We start from the raw sequence: 14,917 nt of genomic DNA on the forward strand, positions 1-14,917 counted from the left end.
TTTGTGTATGGTGTGAGGTAGTGGTCAAGCTTCATTCTTTTGCATGTAGCGACCCAGTTTTCCCAGCACCATTTATTGAACAAACTTTCTTTGCTCCAATGCATAGTCTTTGCTCCTTTGTCAAAGATTAGTTGATCATAAATCTGTGGGTTTATTTCTGGATTTTCTATTCGATTCCATTGGTCTGTATGTCTGTTCTTGTTATGGCTTTGTAGTATAGTTTGAAGTCTGGAAGTGTGATGCCTCCATTTCCTTCTTTTTGTTTCAGGAGAGCTTTGGCTATTCGGGGTTTTTTGTGATTCCATATGAATTTCATCAATAATTGTTCTATTTCTTTGAAGAATGACATTGAAATTTTGATTGGAGAACATTTTTGCACACAACACTAATGATAAAGGACTGATCACAAAAATCTGCAAAGAGCTGATGAGACTCAACAACAACAAAGAAAATAATCCAGTCAAAAAATGGGCAGAAGAGCTAAAAAGAAACTTCTCTGAAGAGGAAATGCAAATGGCCAACAGGCATATGAAAAAATGTTCAACATCACTTGTAATCAGGGAAATGCAAATCAAAACTACCATGAGATACCATCTTACACCAGTGAGAATGGCACATATTAAAAAAACTAGCAACAACAAATGCTGGCAAGGGTGTGGAAAAAAGGAACTCTTCTGCACTGTTGGTGGGAGTGCAAACTGGTCCAACCACTATGGAGAGCTGTGTGGAGATTTCTGGACCTACTAAACATAGAGCTTCCATATGATCCAGCAATTCCACTCCTAGGTATTTACCCAAAGGACACAGAAACATCAATTCCAAAGAGCACCTGCACCCCTATGTTTATAGCAGCACTGTTTACAATAGCTAAGCTTTGGAAACAGCCCAAATGCCCAAAAATAGATGACTGGATCAAGAAGATGTGGTACATATACACCATGGAATATTACTCAGCATTTAAAAAAGATAAACACATGCAATTTGCAGCAACATGGATGGCGCTGGAAGGGATCATGCTCAGCGAAATAAGCCAGAAAGAAAAAGAAAAATACCGGATGGTCTCACTCATAGCAGGAATCTAGAAAACTTAAATAAGGGACCAGGAAAATGAATAACTGTAAGAAAGTGAAAATCAAAATCAACAAAAAACTATGAACCAGAGACACTTTTTGGGGGGTGGGGGGCAGGAGGGGAGGGACTGGGGTCAGAATGGGGGGGTTGAAATTGTATGGGGAATATAAAAATAAAATTTATTATTAATTAAAATAAATAAATAAATAATGTTGAGTACACATTTTTAAAAAATTGATTTTGGAAAACATATATTGATTTGAATAAAGAGTCAAATTATCAGTCCAAGTAGCATGTAATTATCTCTTTCTGGCTATTCCTCCCTGCACCCCATACTTATGTCATTGTGAAGAAATTATCTGAGAACTTGTCTGTATTGCCAACTGATTTCAGGGATCTAGCCCTATCTCATTGTCAGAACTTCATATAGTAGTGTTTGGGACTTGACAGGTACTCAATAAATATTTCTGAACTATAACTTCCTCGAATTAAAAATTAACCCGAAATCTTTTGTGTCAATTTTACATATCTGTCACTAATTTTACATTTCCAGTTGAGCACCTCAAACTCTACAGGTACAAGACAGAATCATCTACTCTGATCCAGTGTGAAAACCCTCCTTCCCCAAACCCCAGTTCCTTTTAGGACAAATGCTACGACTTCTTGGGAATCTTCAAAACTGTCTAAGGCAAAACCTGTGTCGCCCCCGTCCCTGCTTCTTCATTTCCCCAAATCTCCATCCTCAGCATCCCCCACCTTAATTCTAGGTCTCTGGTCTCTTAAATGTTGTTATTGATTCTGAAATCTTATGTCCATCCTCATCTCCAATACTATCATACTTAAAAACATTCTAAAATATGCTTAAAAGAATAGTAAGACTTTGTGGACTTGCCAAGGTGCCAGCACTACTGACATTTAGATGTAGTGTCATTTTGAGTATTCCTAACAGCCCCAGATTGAACTAACTTCCCAAAGTCCTTCAGGAAGAGAGACAGACAAGGTTTAAACCCAGGTAATGTGTCCCAGACTTGTGTTAGGCTGGGCTACACAACCTCCTAGAACGCTGCCATATTGTCATACATATGTCTGGGTCTGATTCTCCTCCCCTGCTGGAAAGCTTGGTTATGATGAGTCTTTTTTGAGCTAAGATTTGCTAAGTCCTTGTTCCTCTTTCAGAAGAGTTGTTGGTGTACTGGAAATGTGAGTAATGATTATGAGGTCAGTAAGCCAGAGAAATGAATACAATGGGTTATTAGAGAAGAGGTCCTGAGAGGAAAACTTAGAGCTTGTGTGGAGGCCAAGCAATTCTGAAGCCAAAGACCCAGGTGATGACCAACAGAGGGTGGTGTGGGTAAGCTGGCAGCTACTCTTGCCCATCCTACCCTTTATGTGCTCCCTGCTGTGTGGCTCTTACATGACTGTAAGACAATGTATTGGGGCAGAGTGGCCAGCCTGGAGTATAGCAGCTCCTCCTTGTTTATCTGGCTAACTCCAATGCACTCCTCATGATTTAGTTTTAGCATCATTCCTTTACCTTCCTGTCTCCATTAATACACCTCTTCTGTATTTTCACACTATTTTAAGAGTCTGCCTTCATTTTGAGGACAGATACTGTGACTTTCCTCTGTATTTTATAACACGAGAATCTAATGATCATTGACTCTAAATATATTACAGGGAGGCAGATTTTTGCTCAGCATAAGAGAAATTTTTAAAAGAATATTGTTAAGCAGAGTACAGAGAGTGGCTAAAAGTCTGGTCTTCCGTGTCATACCATCTCTGTTCAAATTTCAGCTCTCTGTGTTCTCTGAGCTGCTTAATCTGTTTGCTCCAGAAATGGAGATAAATACAAGCTGTTTTAAGAATTAAATGAGATAATATATGAAAAGTACTTGGTTCAGTTGTAACATTACCATTGAAAGTACATGGTAATGTTAGATATTCTACTGTTGTCTATTATTGTTATTATAATTCACTAGCATAATTCCATAATCAGAAGGTTGCTTTGGAAGAGGTAAGTTCCCTGTAACTGAAGGTATTTCAGCAGCAGTAAATTCAGGAAAGATGCTATGAAAGTAGTTTTGAATTGAAAAGAGTAGATGACTTCTAAGGATGCTTCTAATCATAGAAGAGGGAAGTTATTTCTCTGATTCAAAGAAAGTGTGATCATTAGTGTTACTTCTAGCAACAGTGAGGAGTGTGAGAATAGAAAAAAGACATGGGCTTTTGCTAGATGTATATATCACAAAGAGCATACTATTTTATTCTTTGTGAGCAGTTAATTGCAAAAGCCCTTTTATTTATATTGTAACCTATACGGCAAATCAGCCCCTTACAGGAACAACCATTTCTTTTCAAAAGGACTGGCTTAGCCCTGCCAAAATGAAACAAACAAAACTTTAGAAAGTGTTTCCAGCCCTACTGAAATGTCTTTTCCCTTTGAAAGAAATCTATTAGTGATGCAAATGCAAAGTTATCTCCACAGATGACAATCCTACCAAACAAAAGAGTGAAACCATTAGAACGTTCTTGTGCAATTTTCAGTCCTGAGAATTTGGCTTTTCAGCATTAAAAAGGCAGACAAAGAGAGCAAAACTGATTCCTATTTGGGATAGCTTGTTAAGTCTGCTTATCTGAACTCTGGGCTAATTATGCTTATGTTTGGCTTAAAGAAGCCAAACAATTCTCCAAATGTGGAAAGTTGCACATTTGCTCTGCACTCTGGGCCTCTGTAATTGCCTTAAGCAGATACAAGCAGGATCCTTAGCTATGGAATAACATTTGCAGTGAGGAGTTTCTTTAGATACCAGAATCTAAAGGTAGAAAAAAAATCACTGATGAGTGCTTTTCAGAGCTGTCATTTAGCCTGCCCAGAAATGCTCATATTACTGATGTTTTAAAAGAAGTGAAAAATTAGGGGCCTCCCTGGTGGCCCAAAGGGTTAAGACGCAGCACTATGAAGCAATCCACAGCCACTGCAGCATGAGTTCGATCCCTGGCCAGGGAGGTGACCCACATGGTGCAGCAGACCTCTTCTGCCTTGCCTGTTGCTCCCCTCAGCAGAGTATTTCAGTACATCTGCCTGTACTGTTCCCCACTGTCTCTGGTGAATCCTCTTACCCCTCTCTCCCCCCACCACCACCTCTGACCTGAACCCCAGGTCTTGTATGCATAAATAAATCTTAAAAAAAAAAAAGAATTGAAAAATTAGAAAAACGAAAGGCTACTTGCACAGCTAAAGAAAGGTGATAGTCTTTTTCCTGCATCTTTTAGTCAATAAATACAGCACTCAACTTCTGAGAATTTAATAAATATGCAATCTTACTGGCAGCAAAAGGATTGAAAAGATAACACTGTCTGAGGCAGTTACCTGTAAGTAGTTAGCTGGACTATTATTTGATTATACTTACTTTATCCTTAATAGGCTTGATAAGACCTAGTTTTGCAGGAGCTGCCAAGCATTAGGGAATATTCGCAGCCAGAAGGTATGGTGCCTGAGGATATCATGGTGCCTAAGGATATTTCTTAAGCAAAACTCCAAAGCGATATTGCCCAGGTAGCCATCCCCTACTTGATTACAGCTTTTGGAAATACCTGGTGGGCAGTATAGCAGAAATTTGACCCTCTGTGCTTTCTTGGACATGTATTCACAGTTGGAGCTGCTATTCACAGATTGGATGGAAAGCTCGCCAACTGGATCTTAACCAGGGTGGGGCTTTGGGTAGGTAAATTTCTTCCGGATCACCACGTGTTTACATTTCAGGTGCAGAAATGGGTCTAGCCCACACTCCACCCTCCACCACCTCGCCTTTGCAAGGTGGCCTGACAGCTTGCCTAGTCCCGCCCTGGTCTTTGATAATGAAGACTTCTCTGGTGAGGAAGGTCAATCACTGCTTTAACTTCAGTGCTCGCCTTGCCTCCCACGCCTTCCTGCGGCCAGGCTGGCGGCCGCTTGGCGAGATTTTCCCCCAGAGCTTCCCACGCCTTCCCCACTCCACAGGCCTCACTGGCCTGTTCTCTTCTGCACCCTCGCAGGCCAACTCCAAGGACCCGAGTTTCGGGTATCCGAGCTGGCGACCCTGGCTTTCCCCAGGGACACCCTTTGCTCAAATCCCAGCAAGTGTGCGGGATTTGTCTGCAAAACTCCTTTGTGGAGCAGCTTCTTGACAACAAAGTTGGGGCCGCGGGCTGTCACGCGGGTGCCAACCGCACCACCTGTCCAGGCTCGGGCTGGACGCGGCGACGTCGGCCTCGGCCCTCAGGGAATCAGAAGCCCCAGGAGCTACTTTGTGCCGGCGCCGCCCGGCAGGCGACCTCCGGCATCGCTGGGGGGCGGGGGGGGGCGCTCCCCGCAGAGGCGCCGGGCTCCGGGCGGGGTGTCCCGGCCGCCCGCCCCGCGGGCCAGGCGCGAAGCCGGGGCGCGCACCGGGCGGCGGCGCGCGGGGCCGGGGAGCGCGCCCCGCGGGCTCGCGGCTGCGCAGACGCGCCCGCGCCGGGGCGGGGGGAGGGGGAGAGCGGAGTGAGGGGCGGGGGAGGAGCGGCGAGGGCGGAAGCCATGTTGGAGCTTCACCCCGAGCGAGGGGCTGCGGGCGTCCTCCCGGCCCTGTGGGTGTGACCCGCGCGCGGCGCGGCGGGCGGGGGCGGGACGCCGGGGCCGGTCGGCGTCCGCGGCGGCGGCGTGAGGGCAGCGGCGGCGCCGCAGCGTGGAGCGGGGCGATTGTGACCGCCGGGGGAGCGGGGGCCCGGCGGCGGCTCCCACTCTCCGAGTGGCCCCCTGAGCGCCCCCCCTCCCTTGCCGGGGAGGGAGGCGGGGGGCACCCGGGGCCCGCCATGAACCCCGGCTTCGATCTGTCCCGCCGGAACCCGCAGGAGGACTTCGAGCTGATTCAGCGCATCGGCAGCGGCACCTACGGCGACGTCTACAAGGTGAAGGCGGGGGCCGCGCGCCGCCGAGGCCGCGGGGGGCCGCGGGAGGCCGGGGGGCGGCGGGGCCGGTGCGGGCGCCGGGCGGGAGGCGCCGGCGCCCGGGCGGGGGGCGCGGGCGCCGGCGGCTCCGCAGCCTGCGAGCGAACAAAGAGCCAAATGCCGAACCCCGAGACCTCCGAGCCCTCACCTGAGGGCACCCCCCGGACGCGCCTGGCCGGGCAAGGGCCGGTGCCGGCGGGCGCCTCCGCGCGTCCAGGCTCCGCGAGGGTCGGGGCGCGCGTTGCATTGGCGGAGTCGGGGCGCCGCGCCGGACAGCGGGGGGCTGGCGTCTGTCAAACCTGCAGGCTGCAGCCGGACCTGGCTTGGCCCGCCCGAGGGGGGGGCCTGCTGCCCACCAGGCCCGGCGCTGGACCACCTCTGTCCACGGCTCTGGAACCTTTAGCCACTTAGCATCCGCTCCCCAGTTTCTATTGATTTTTCAAGTAATGACTTTTTCGGTAAAAGAGATCTAGTTAGTGCTATTTCCCCCCCCCCCCTTTGGAGGAGAGAGCTACTTTGTTTTCTCTAAGTCGAATTGCACTCTGATGCCTTGTTAAACTTGTTTTTGTCAGTGACATAGGATTCAACTTTAAAACAAAAATAATGGATTGGCTACTTGGGAAAGGTACTGATTTGACAAGGTTAGAACTCAGAGTGCATTAGTAGTACAGCATTCCTGTTGTTAAGGGACCCCTTCTAAATCTGGGAGATAAATCACTCTTCCCTGGCCGGCTCAACTCTTGGCCTTGCAGAGACTGCCAAGGAGAGGGGAGGACAGTGCCAAATGTGGCAGCTCTGGATTTACTTGTGTATCTTCTTACTGGTTACTGAAGTGGAACTCCTGTTTCACAAAACACCTGAAGATGCAGAAGGAAACCTGATTTTGCTTTGGAAAATTTAATCTTAACTTTATTTGGCCCACATGGAAGCGATAGGTTTTTACTTTCGTGCCAGTGTAGTGCGTTTGGTAACTTAGATATTTAATACACTGCAGCTAGTATGTGTGTGTGTATATACGTGTATGTGTGTGTATGTGTGTGTACATATTTGGATGACGACAGCATTTCATTGCAGTTTTATTTTGTGCTGCACAGGAAGAAGGGATTAGGATTAGGGTTATGAGAATATGTAACGGGAGGACCTGATCTTCTTTGGGGAGTCAGAGGCATTGGTGAGAGGGAATTATGCCAGATAGAAGGAGCACAATCTGTGAAGGATCTGCACCTTAGGGAACTACCTGTATGGCCTGAGGATGGCCCTGGATCATGCAGGCTTCTTAGGTCTACTGAGAAAATTGAAACATTTGCAGGGTTTTAAATAGGGAAGTAGATTTAGATTTGGAGTTTAAAAAGATTTGCCACTGTAGTGTGGGGAGTGGAGATTGGAGGGAGAAGAGCATTGAAGGAAGTTGTTGCAATAATTCAGGTGAGAGTCACCATTCCTGGGTTTTGGAATTGGTGATTGTGGAAAGTTGAAGAGAATGGGTCAGGTTGCTTAGAACTGGTTAGGAGAATAGTAATATTCAGATGAAAAGTTAATTAAAACTTCAATGTTTAAGACTTAGGTGGCAATGTGTACAGTAAATTTTTTTTTCAGTTCTTCACAAGAATAATAAACCAAGTATTTACTATGCTTAGGAAAAACAGCTGGTAGTTAAACCATTGATTAAACAGTAAGAAAAAATAAAGGTCTATAATCTAAGGACATCTAAGTATAATGCAGATATAAGTTCGTTAACCTTGTTGTCATCTATTTAAGATAATGATAATAAAAGCTAACATTTATGGAGTGCTTATTACTAAACTCAGCTCTAAGTTTTCTCCTTTTTTTAACTTACACAAACCCTATAAAATAGACACTTATTAAATCTGTTTTGCAGTTGAAGAAACTGAGGCATGGAAGGTTATGGTAACCTGCCAAAGTTGATAGGTGGCAAACCCAAAATTTGAACTAATTAGGGAGAGAGACTGCATTCTTAACCAATCATCTGCACAGCCTTTTTAAAGACAGGACATGCGCAAATGTACTGCATTTCCAGTACAGAAACAGAGGCACACATTTAGTTCAGCTTTTGAAGTGTAGCCACACTCTAAGTTAGAATGGGTCTTGCTCACCTACAACGGATCTTGCAGGCATCACTCTTTTTGTAGAATCAGCCTAGTGGATATCAGGTTAGGCACTACACTGTGAAGCAGTCCGCAGCCTCTGCAGCAGAGTTCTATCCCTGGCCCACCCGGGAACAACCCACATGGCGCAACAGACCTCCCCTGTTGCGCCTGGTGCTCCCCTCAGCAGTGTACTTTGGTCAATCTGCCTGTTCTGTTCCCTGCTCTGTCTCTGGTGAACCCTCTCAGCCCCCGCATCTCTGGCCTGTACCCCAACTCTGTATGCATAAATAAATAAATCTTAAAAAAAAAAAAAAAGCTTGATTCCTGCCTATTAGGCTCTTCCAAATTCCTGCCCAAAGCAGAGAAATTCCATGTGGTTTTTGGCATTATACCTTCTGCTTGCTAAATAACCCAATAACCCAGTTAACCCTATTTGTGTTTTTTGGTTGCAGTGTTATCAAAGATAACATTTTTTTTGCATTTGTTTTGCTATTTTAGTTTTTATACAAACTGTGTTATTAGAGAGGAGTGCATTAGAGGGTTTGTTTTCCACAGTCAATATAACATAATTTGCTCTTTACTTTTTTTTAAAGAGTTCTTTATATATACAAGAGCTGGGGTACAGGCCAGAGTTTCGGGGGGTGAGAGGATTCACCAGAGACAGAGTGGGGAACAGAACAGGCAGAGCGACTGAAATACGCTGCTGAGGGGAGCAGTGGGTGAGACAGGAGAGGTCTGCTGTGCCATGTGGGTTGCTCCCTGGCGGGCCGGGGATTGAACTCAGGCTGCAGAGGTTGCGGATTGCTTCATAGTGCGTTGCCTAATCCCTTGCGCCACCAGGGAGGCCCATAATTTGCTCTTTAATCTGTCAATGTTTAGGTGGTAAAAATTGAGTGATAGATTTAAGTAAATAAGTTAGGGACCCAATTATCACCATTATTAGAAGGCTGGTGTTTTAAGGATTCTTCATTTCAAAATTGTATCCTACCCATTGTAATAATGTATTTGTTATATTTAAGGTGGGATGGTTTAGTTAAGAAGCACTGAATGAGTATGTATAATATCTGGAATTTATTAGCAATGTGGCCTTGTAAAATCATTTAATTACTCAGAGATGTTTTGTTGTGAAGGCATCTGCTAATCGTGGTGAATAACTTGAGTTTTACTCGACAGATAAGTTTTTTTTCCCCTAGGCCAAAAAATGCAATTATGCATTTTGTCTGTACTGTCTTAAAGTACATGAAAACATGGCTTTAGAAAAGAAGTGGTACCTCAGATGGCCCATGAAGCCCTCTGAAATGATCAGTAATAGGTTTCAGGTTGTGTGTATGTCTTTCTGGCGATATGGCTCATAGCAATCATTGCATTCTCAAAGAGGTATCCATGATCCCACGAAAGAATGATCTGTAGTCTGTACATCATTTGAAAGAGTTTCCACGAAGAAGTTAGGTCATTCTATACCAGATCTCATTATCACCATTTATCACCTTTAATATGATTTTCACATGCATTGTTCTGTCTTTTCTCAGGCAATTTTCCAGTTTATTTTGTATTATTTCTCCCCTTAAAACCTCCAAGTCCTAATGTGTTTCTAAGGAAAAGTCTCATCTATGGCTTTGGCTTGGTTCCTATCTTGTACTGCTCTATGCCATTGTCTCTACTGACCTCTTTATGGACTACATCTTCCTCCAAATCTGTGCTTTCCCTCATATCCCACATTTATTAAAAGCCCTGGTATTGATAAACTGGCCTAGACTTGAAGCCTTGGAATCATCTTTTACTTCTGGATTGGATTTAGTAATCATTTTTAAAGTAGGCGTGGGATGCTCCGGGGGAAGCAGGACTAGGAGTCTGTTAAAGACTCAGAAATCTGCTCCTATGTTAAACTTTGCTTAATCTAGCAAACTCCAAATTTATTTGACTAAGGGATTTGCTTTTTCTGTAATCCCCATTGCTTGTCCTTAGAGCTAGTGTCATGTAGAACACGCTTGGGAAATGTTGCTGTTGAATTTATCTGTGAGCGTTTGGAAGCCGTCCTCTGGGAGCAGAGGCTGCAGTATTACTCCAGGGTGCAGCTTTAGGGTGTCATTCCCATGTAGTCTCTGTAAACTGACTTGGAGTCTATGAAGGCTGACAGGAGAAAAATCGAAGACTTGTATGTACACTTGTTTTGTGAAGTGTGTTGGGTTATTTTTAACTCTGCATCTTTCAAGGTGTTTGATTAATATTATCAAAGACTAATTCTTTTCATTATAGTCAGCATCTGTAAGAACCTCTATAAGACTCAGTTCTGAAATCTAACCTCTGATGAGGGACATGAAGTCCATAAGCAATTAGAAAAGAGGAGCTGAAGGAAAATAAAACATGGTTATCTGGGGGTTAAGCTCATTTTTACTTCCATGGACGACAAAGTCTAGAGGGACTGATGTTCCTAAACTTCAGAAAGATCATTTGAATGTTTAAGGTAAATTAAGATAGAACTTCCCAGCATCAGTCGTTTTTTGAGCTGGAAAGTAACAGTGGAATGGATTGTGGAATAACTTCTCTAGCGATTGTTAACAAAGAAAAACAACAAAAGATTGAAAAACAAACAGGTTATCTGACTGTGATATAGATCTCATTCCCTAAAGGAGGTACTTACTTCCAAGAGTTGTTCTGTATATTTATTTACTTGTGAGAAAAAAAACATCTAATAGATTATTTTGTATTGAAGATGTTCATCCTGAATGTTGGTATTTGGTAACCCTCCCTTGAGAGTAGCTATAATATAAAAGGAAATGTGTTAGGGACTGAGGAGAGTATCAAAAATTACAAGATGTGGTAGATGGTATTTATAGGGACATGAAATGTGCACCTACCTTAAGCTATCATAATTTGAGATCAAAACTTTGTGATTTCCTCTTTGCTAGCACATTAAATGTCTTATTCACTGAGATTATTGAGACACTCCAGAATCTGGAGAGCCTACTACCAGTGAGTTTTAGAGCAGAGTTCAGAAGTCTGCCTATTTTCACCACCCCTCCAGTAAATTACTTAATCCTGTCTGTGCCTCAGTTCTCTCAGTGGTAAAATGGAGATTTCAGAAAAGGGTTTAGGGAAGTTTCTGACATACTGTTCAGTAATTGTTCATTGCTGTTAGTATTGAGTGTATTAGATATTTCTCCTGCTGCTGTCCTCCTGACCTGTTCTGCTCCTCCTGCTTCTGCCTCTTGGTTTTTGCACTTTCCGTCAGTGCCTTAAACATTCCCCTCTCCCCATATCTGTATTGTTTTCTGCTGCTTCATTTCCCTCAGGTCTCAGCTCAAATGTCACCCTTCTGTGTGTGCCTATTTTTTTTTTTGCCCCCATATTATAAAGAGCCCTCCCTTTTTGTCTTTATCAGGGGTGGATCCAGATTTTATAGGGTCTGAAGTTTATACAGTCTGGGGAGCTGTCATAAAGAAATAAGTTCAAATAAACAATTTGGTATGAAAGTGAATGTTTAAAATGAGAAAAGATGTCTCAACAAAGTTATTCAATCAGAAGTGCTTTCATAAAATGCTGCTTGTTAGCAACCTGGTTTCTCCTCCCCACTTAGTATTCTGCATGTCTCAACAGTAATTCTCAACACTCAGAGGCCCATACGAGTGAGGGGCCTGAACTTTTAGTTTCGCCTCAGGAAAAATTCATCTCTGCTCTTAACTCTACTTAGTTTCCACTATGTTGTGTCACACCTTGTATTTCATTGTTTATTGCCTGTCTCTCCCCTCTAGAGTGTAAATTCAGAAAGCTGGTGATTTTCTTTTGTTCACTATTGTATTCCCAAGGCTTAGAAGAATACATGACACAATCTAGACTCTTAATACTTGTGGAACAAATTAACTGATACAAGAAAAACAAACCATGTGCTCTATGACTCTAGAGGAAGGAGATCATTGTTTCTGGTTGAAAGACCTCAGCAGGTTTTACAGAGGAGGTACTAATGGACTTGACCTAGAACTCTGGCAGTACTGGGTAAAGAATGATTAAGCATTGTGGGTTATTATTAGGCCTAAACTAAATCTGTAGGCTTAATATGAGTATTTTCTGATTATTAAGCAGTGTTCATGACTGTTAATGTATATGAAGATACTCTGTCATTTTCAACTAAGCCTGAATAGTGACTGATTAGTGAATAAATGTAGCAATTATAATTTGCTTTTATTTTGTTTTTAAAAAAATATGATTACAGAAGGGTTTAAGGAAGATGACCTTGTTCAGCAATACCAGAAGGCCCTAGATTGTAGAGATGAAATCATGTTTATTTGCTGCTTTAGTTTTGTGTTTTTTAGTCCTTTTTTGTTCTAGAATATGCTACGTTTCAGGTTCCAACTGCCTTGACCTGAAATTATAGGTTTGAATTCCCAATGTGACAATATATTGCCTACCTTAGTCCTTAAAACTCTGTGGAAGGATTTTAACTTTGACCATAAATTTAAGTATATTTGAACAAGACATTTATTTTGTGTGTTTAGATTTCCTAGAAATTTAAAATGGTTAGAAAATTATTTCTGTATAAATCATCTACCTTACCCTGCTCAGAGTTTCTCTTCATTGCCTATAAAGTACAAACTTTTAAAACTAATATTCAAGGGACTCTCCTTTCTGCCCTTAGGCCCCTAAGGACGTATAAAGTTTGGATAGCTTGGAGAAGGCTGGGAGGGGGAGGAGGAAAGCAGGGGATGGAATGGGGAGAAGGGAATTATTCAAGGTGAGTGTAACTACTTTGGTAAAGTCTTAGAGACTAGAAGAGAGAATTAACTAACTTTGAAGGCTTGTATTGGAAAATGTTAAGTAAGAAATGCTAGATAAGGTAGGTCAGTTTATAAATGTCTCGAAAGCCAGGTAAAGTCATTTAGATATGAAATGGTAGGATATTGGGAGTTTTAAAAACTTTCATACAGGAATAATGTTGAAAGTGCCCAGGATTATTCCGGCAGTCATAAGAATGGTTCAGTGAGGAAGGATTGAAGTATCTGCTGAATAGAATCTGTGATTCTTAACACTTTTTGGTTTCAGAATCCCTTTATGCTCTTAAAAATTGAGCCCTAAAATTGTTTATGCTAGTTATATGTGTCACTATTGATTGTATTAGTAATTATATCTGAGTTTTATAAAATAGCAGTTTATTAGAAAGACTAATAAACCAATTACATACTAATACAAATAACATTTTTATGAAAAATAATTATTTTCTAAACAAATTTAGTGTAGAGGTGGCATTGTTGTACATTTTTGGAAATTTCTCTAATACCTGGTTAAATAGAAGACAGCTGATTTTCAATTCTGCTTCATTCAGTCTATTAGGATGTTTTGTTTTGATTTGCATATATACACAAATTTGTTCTCACTTATATGTGGTTGAAAAAGAAGATATTTAAATAACTTTTTCAGATAATTATAATACTTTTCTCTGATACTTCACTGCTTGACAATAGGTCATTTCTTAAGGATACTGCTTCTTAATGTGGAATTTAAGACCAGGTTGATAAATCTTATGTTAATATACTAATTTTTGGTCTCTCTTGGACTCAAAATTGGTCTTTTTCAACCATGCATGTTGTTGTTTTTTTTTACGTCATCCATTGGTCATTTGGAAAATAAAGACTCATTGAGTTATCCAGATCTTTCAAAAGTTGTGCCATATTTCATGATAAAATATGAAAAATCATCACTCATTAGCAATCCTTAAAGTATTGGTGGTAGAGAAGTTTTCCAAGATTCCAAATTTCTCAAATGCATAATTTGCAACAAATGCTGTTGGCCTTTTCTCATTGAAGTGACAGATTCATTTAGTTCATTTTCAAGAAAATTTTAGATATGTAAAGCTGACTATGCATAGTTTATCGTTCTCTCAAGTGAAAATGGTCCCAATGAAGGATCACTGCCTTGATTCGTGCTAAGGCACCAGCAGTTTTATACTTCCATTGCTTTTGTACTATTTGTGCAAATGCCAACTTAGAAATAAAAGGACAGATACATTTTAATATTGTGAAATGGTTTTGACCCTTTAAAAGAACCCCAGGAATTCACAGAACTGTCCTAGAAGTTAAAGGAAAAAATTAAAGGTGAGTTTAGGGGCCTCTCTGGTGGTCCAAGGGGTTAAGACGTACCCTGTGAAGCTGTCCGCAGCCTCTGCAGCATGAGTTCCATCCCGGGCCGGCCAGGGAGCTACCCACATGGCACAGCAGACCTCTCCTGACTCACCCGCTGCTGTTCTGTTCCCCACTCTATCTCTGGTGAAATCCTCTCAACCCTCACACCACCCTCTGGCCTGTACCCCAGCTGAGAACAGATGAGAAGTATCTTAGAGAAAAATTTGATGGGACTTTGTGGAGAAATATGATGATGGAGAAAGATAGTTGGAAGAGAACTTCAAAATTTTAAGCCTGCAAGAAGAGCACAAGGCACTGTGGTGATGGTGCACGGGTGAATTCGTGGTGGATATCCTATGGGGACTACACCTGAGAAAAGAAAGCAAATATTGTAGAAAAATGAACAGTGATGTAGTAATATATATAAAGAAATAAATTATTAAAAAAAATTTTTAAGCCTGACTGAGAAGCACATAACAGGTACTTTATAAATACCTGTTCAAATAAATTAATAGTGGGAGAATGCTATCAATTGAAAAAGCAGTAAAGTTGAGAAAGGGGAGTGGTGAAGAAGTTTGGATGTTTTATTAGAAAATAAAGGGATATTTGTGGCATCTCTCCATTTTTCTTCATGTGGTTACTCTAAAGAAACACTAACTG

At 42.2% G+C, this 14,917-nt stretch overlaps 1 protein-coding gene across 2 annotated transcripts in view; it reads left to right on the top strand.

The window, feature by feature from the left end:
- The first annotated feature begins 5,609 nt into the window (after window positions 1–5,609).
- Window positions 5,610–14,917, top strand: part of MAP4K3 (mitogen-activated protein kinase kinase kinase kinase 3) — a 132,052-nt gene continuing 122,744 nt past the window's right edge. Inside the window, exon 1 of one of the 2 annotated variants that reach the window (XM_037528182.1) lies at window positions 5,610–5,997. In XM_037528182.1, the coding sequence (XP_037384079.1) occupies window positions 5,902–5,997 (96 nt within the window). In that variant the 5' untranslated portion in view covers window positions 5,610–5,901. The remainder of the gene's footprint in view (window positions 5,998–14,917) is intronic. The other variant, XM_037528179.2, reaches the window with a different exon arrangement.

This window comes from Talpa occidentalis, unplaced genomic scaffold (assembly GCF_014898055.3).
Source record: "Talpa occidentalis isolate TD23 unplaced genomic scaffold, MPIMG_talOcc4v2.1 talOcc4.5, whole genome shotgun sequence".
Taxonomy (NCBI): domain Eukaryota; kingdom Metazoa; phylum Chordata; class Mammalia; order Eulipotyphla; family Talpidae; genus Talpa; species Talpa occidentalis.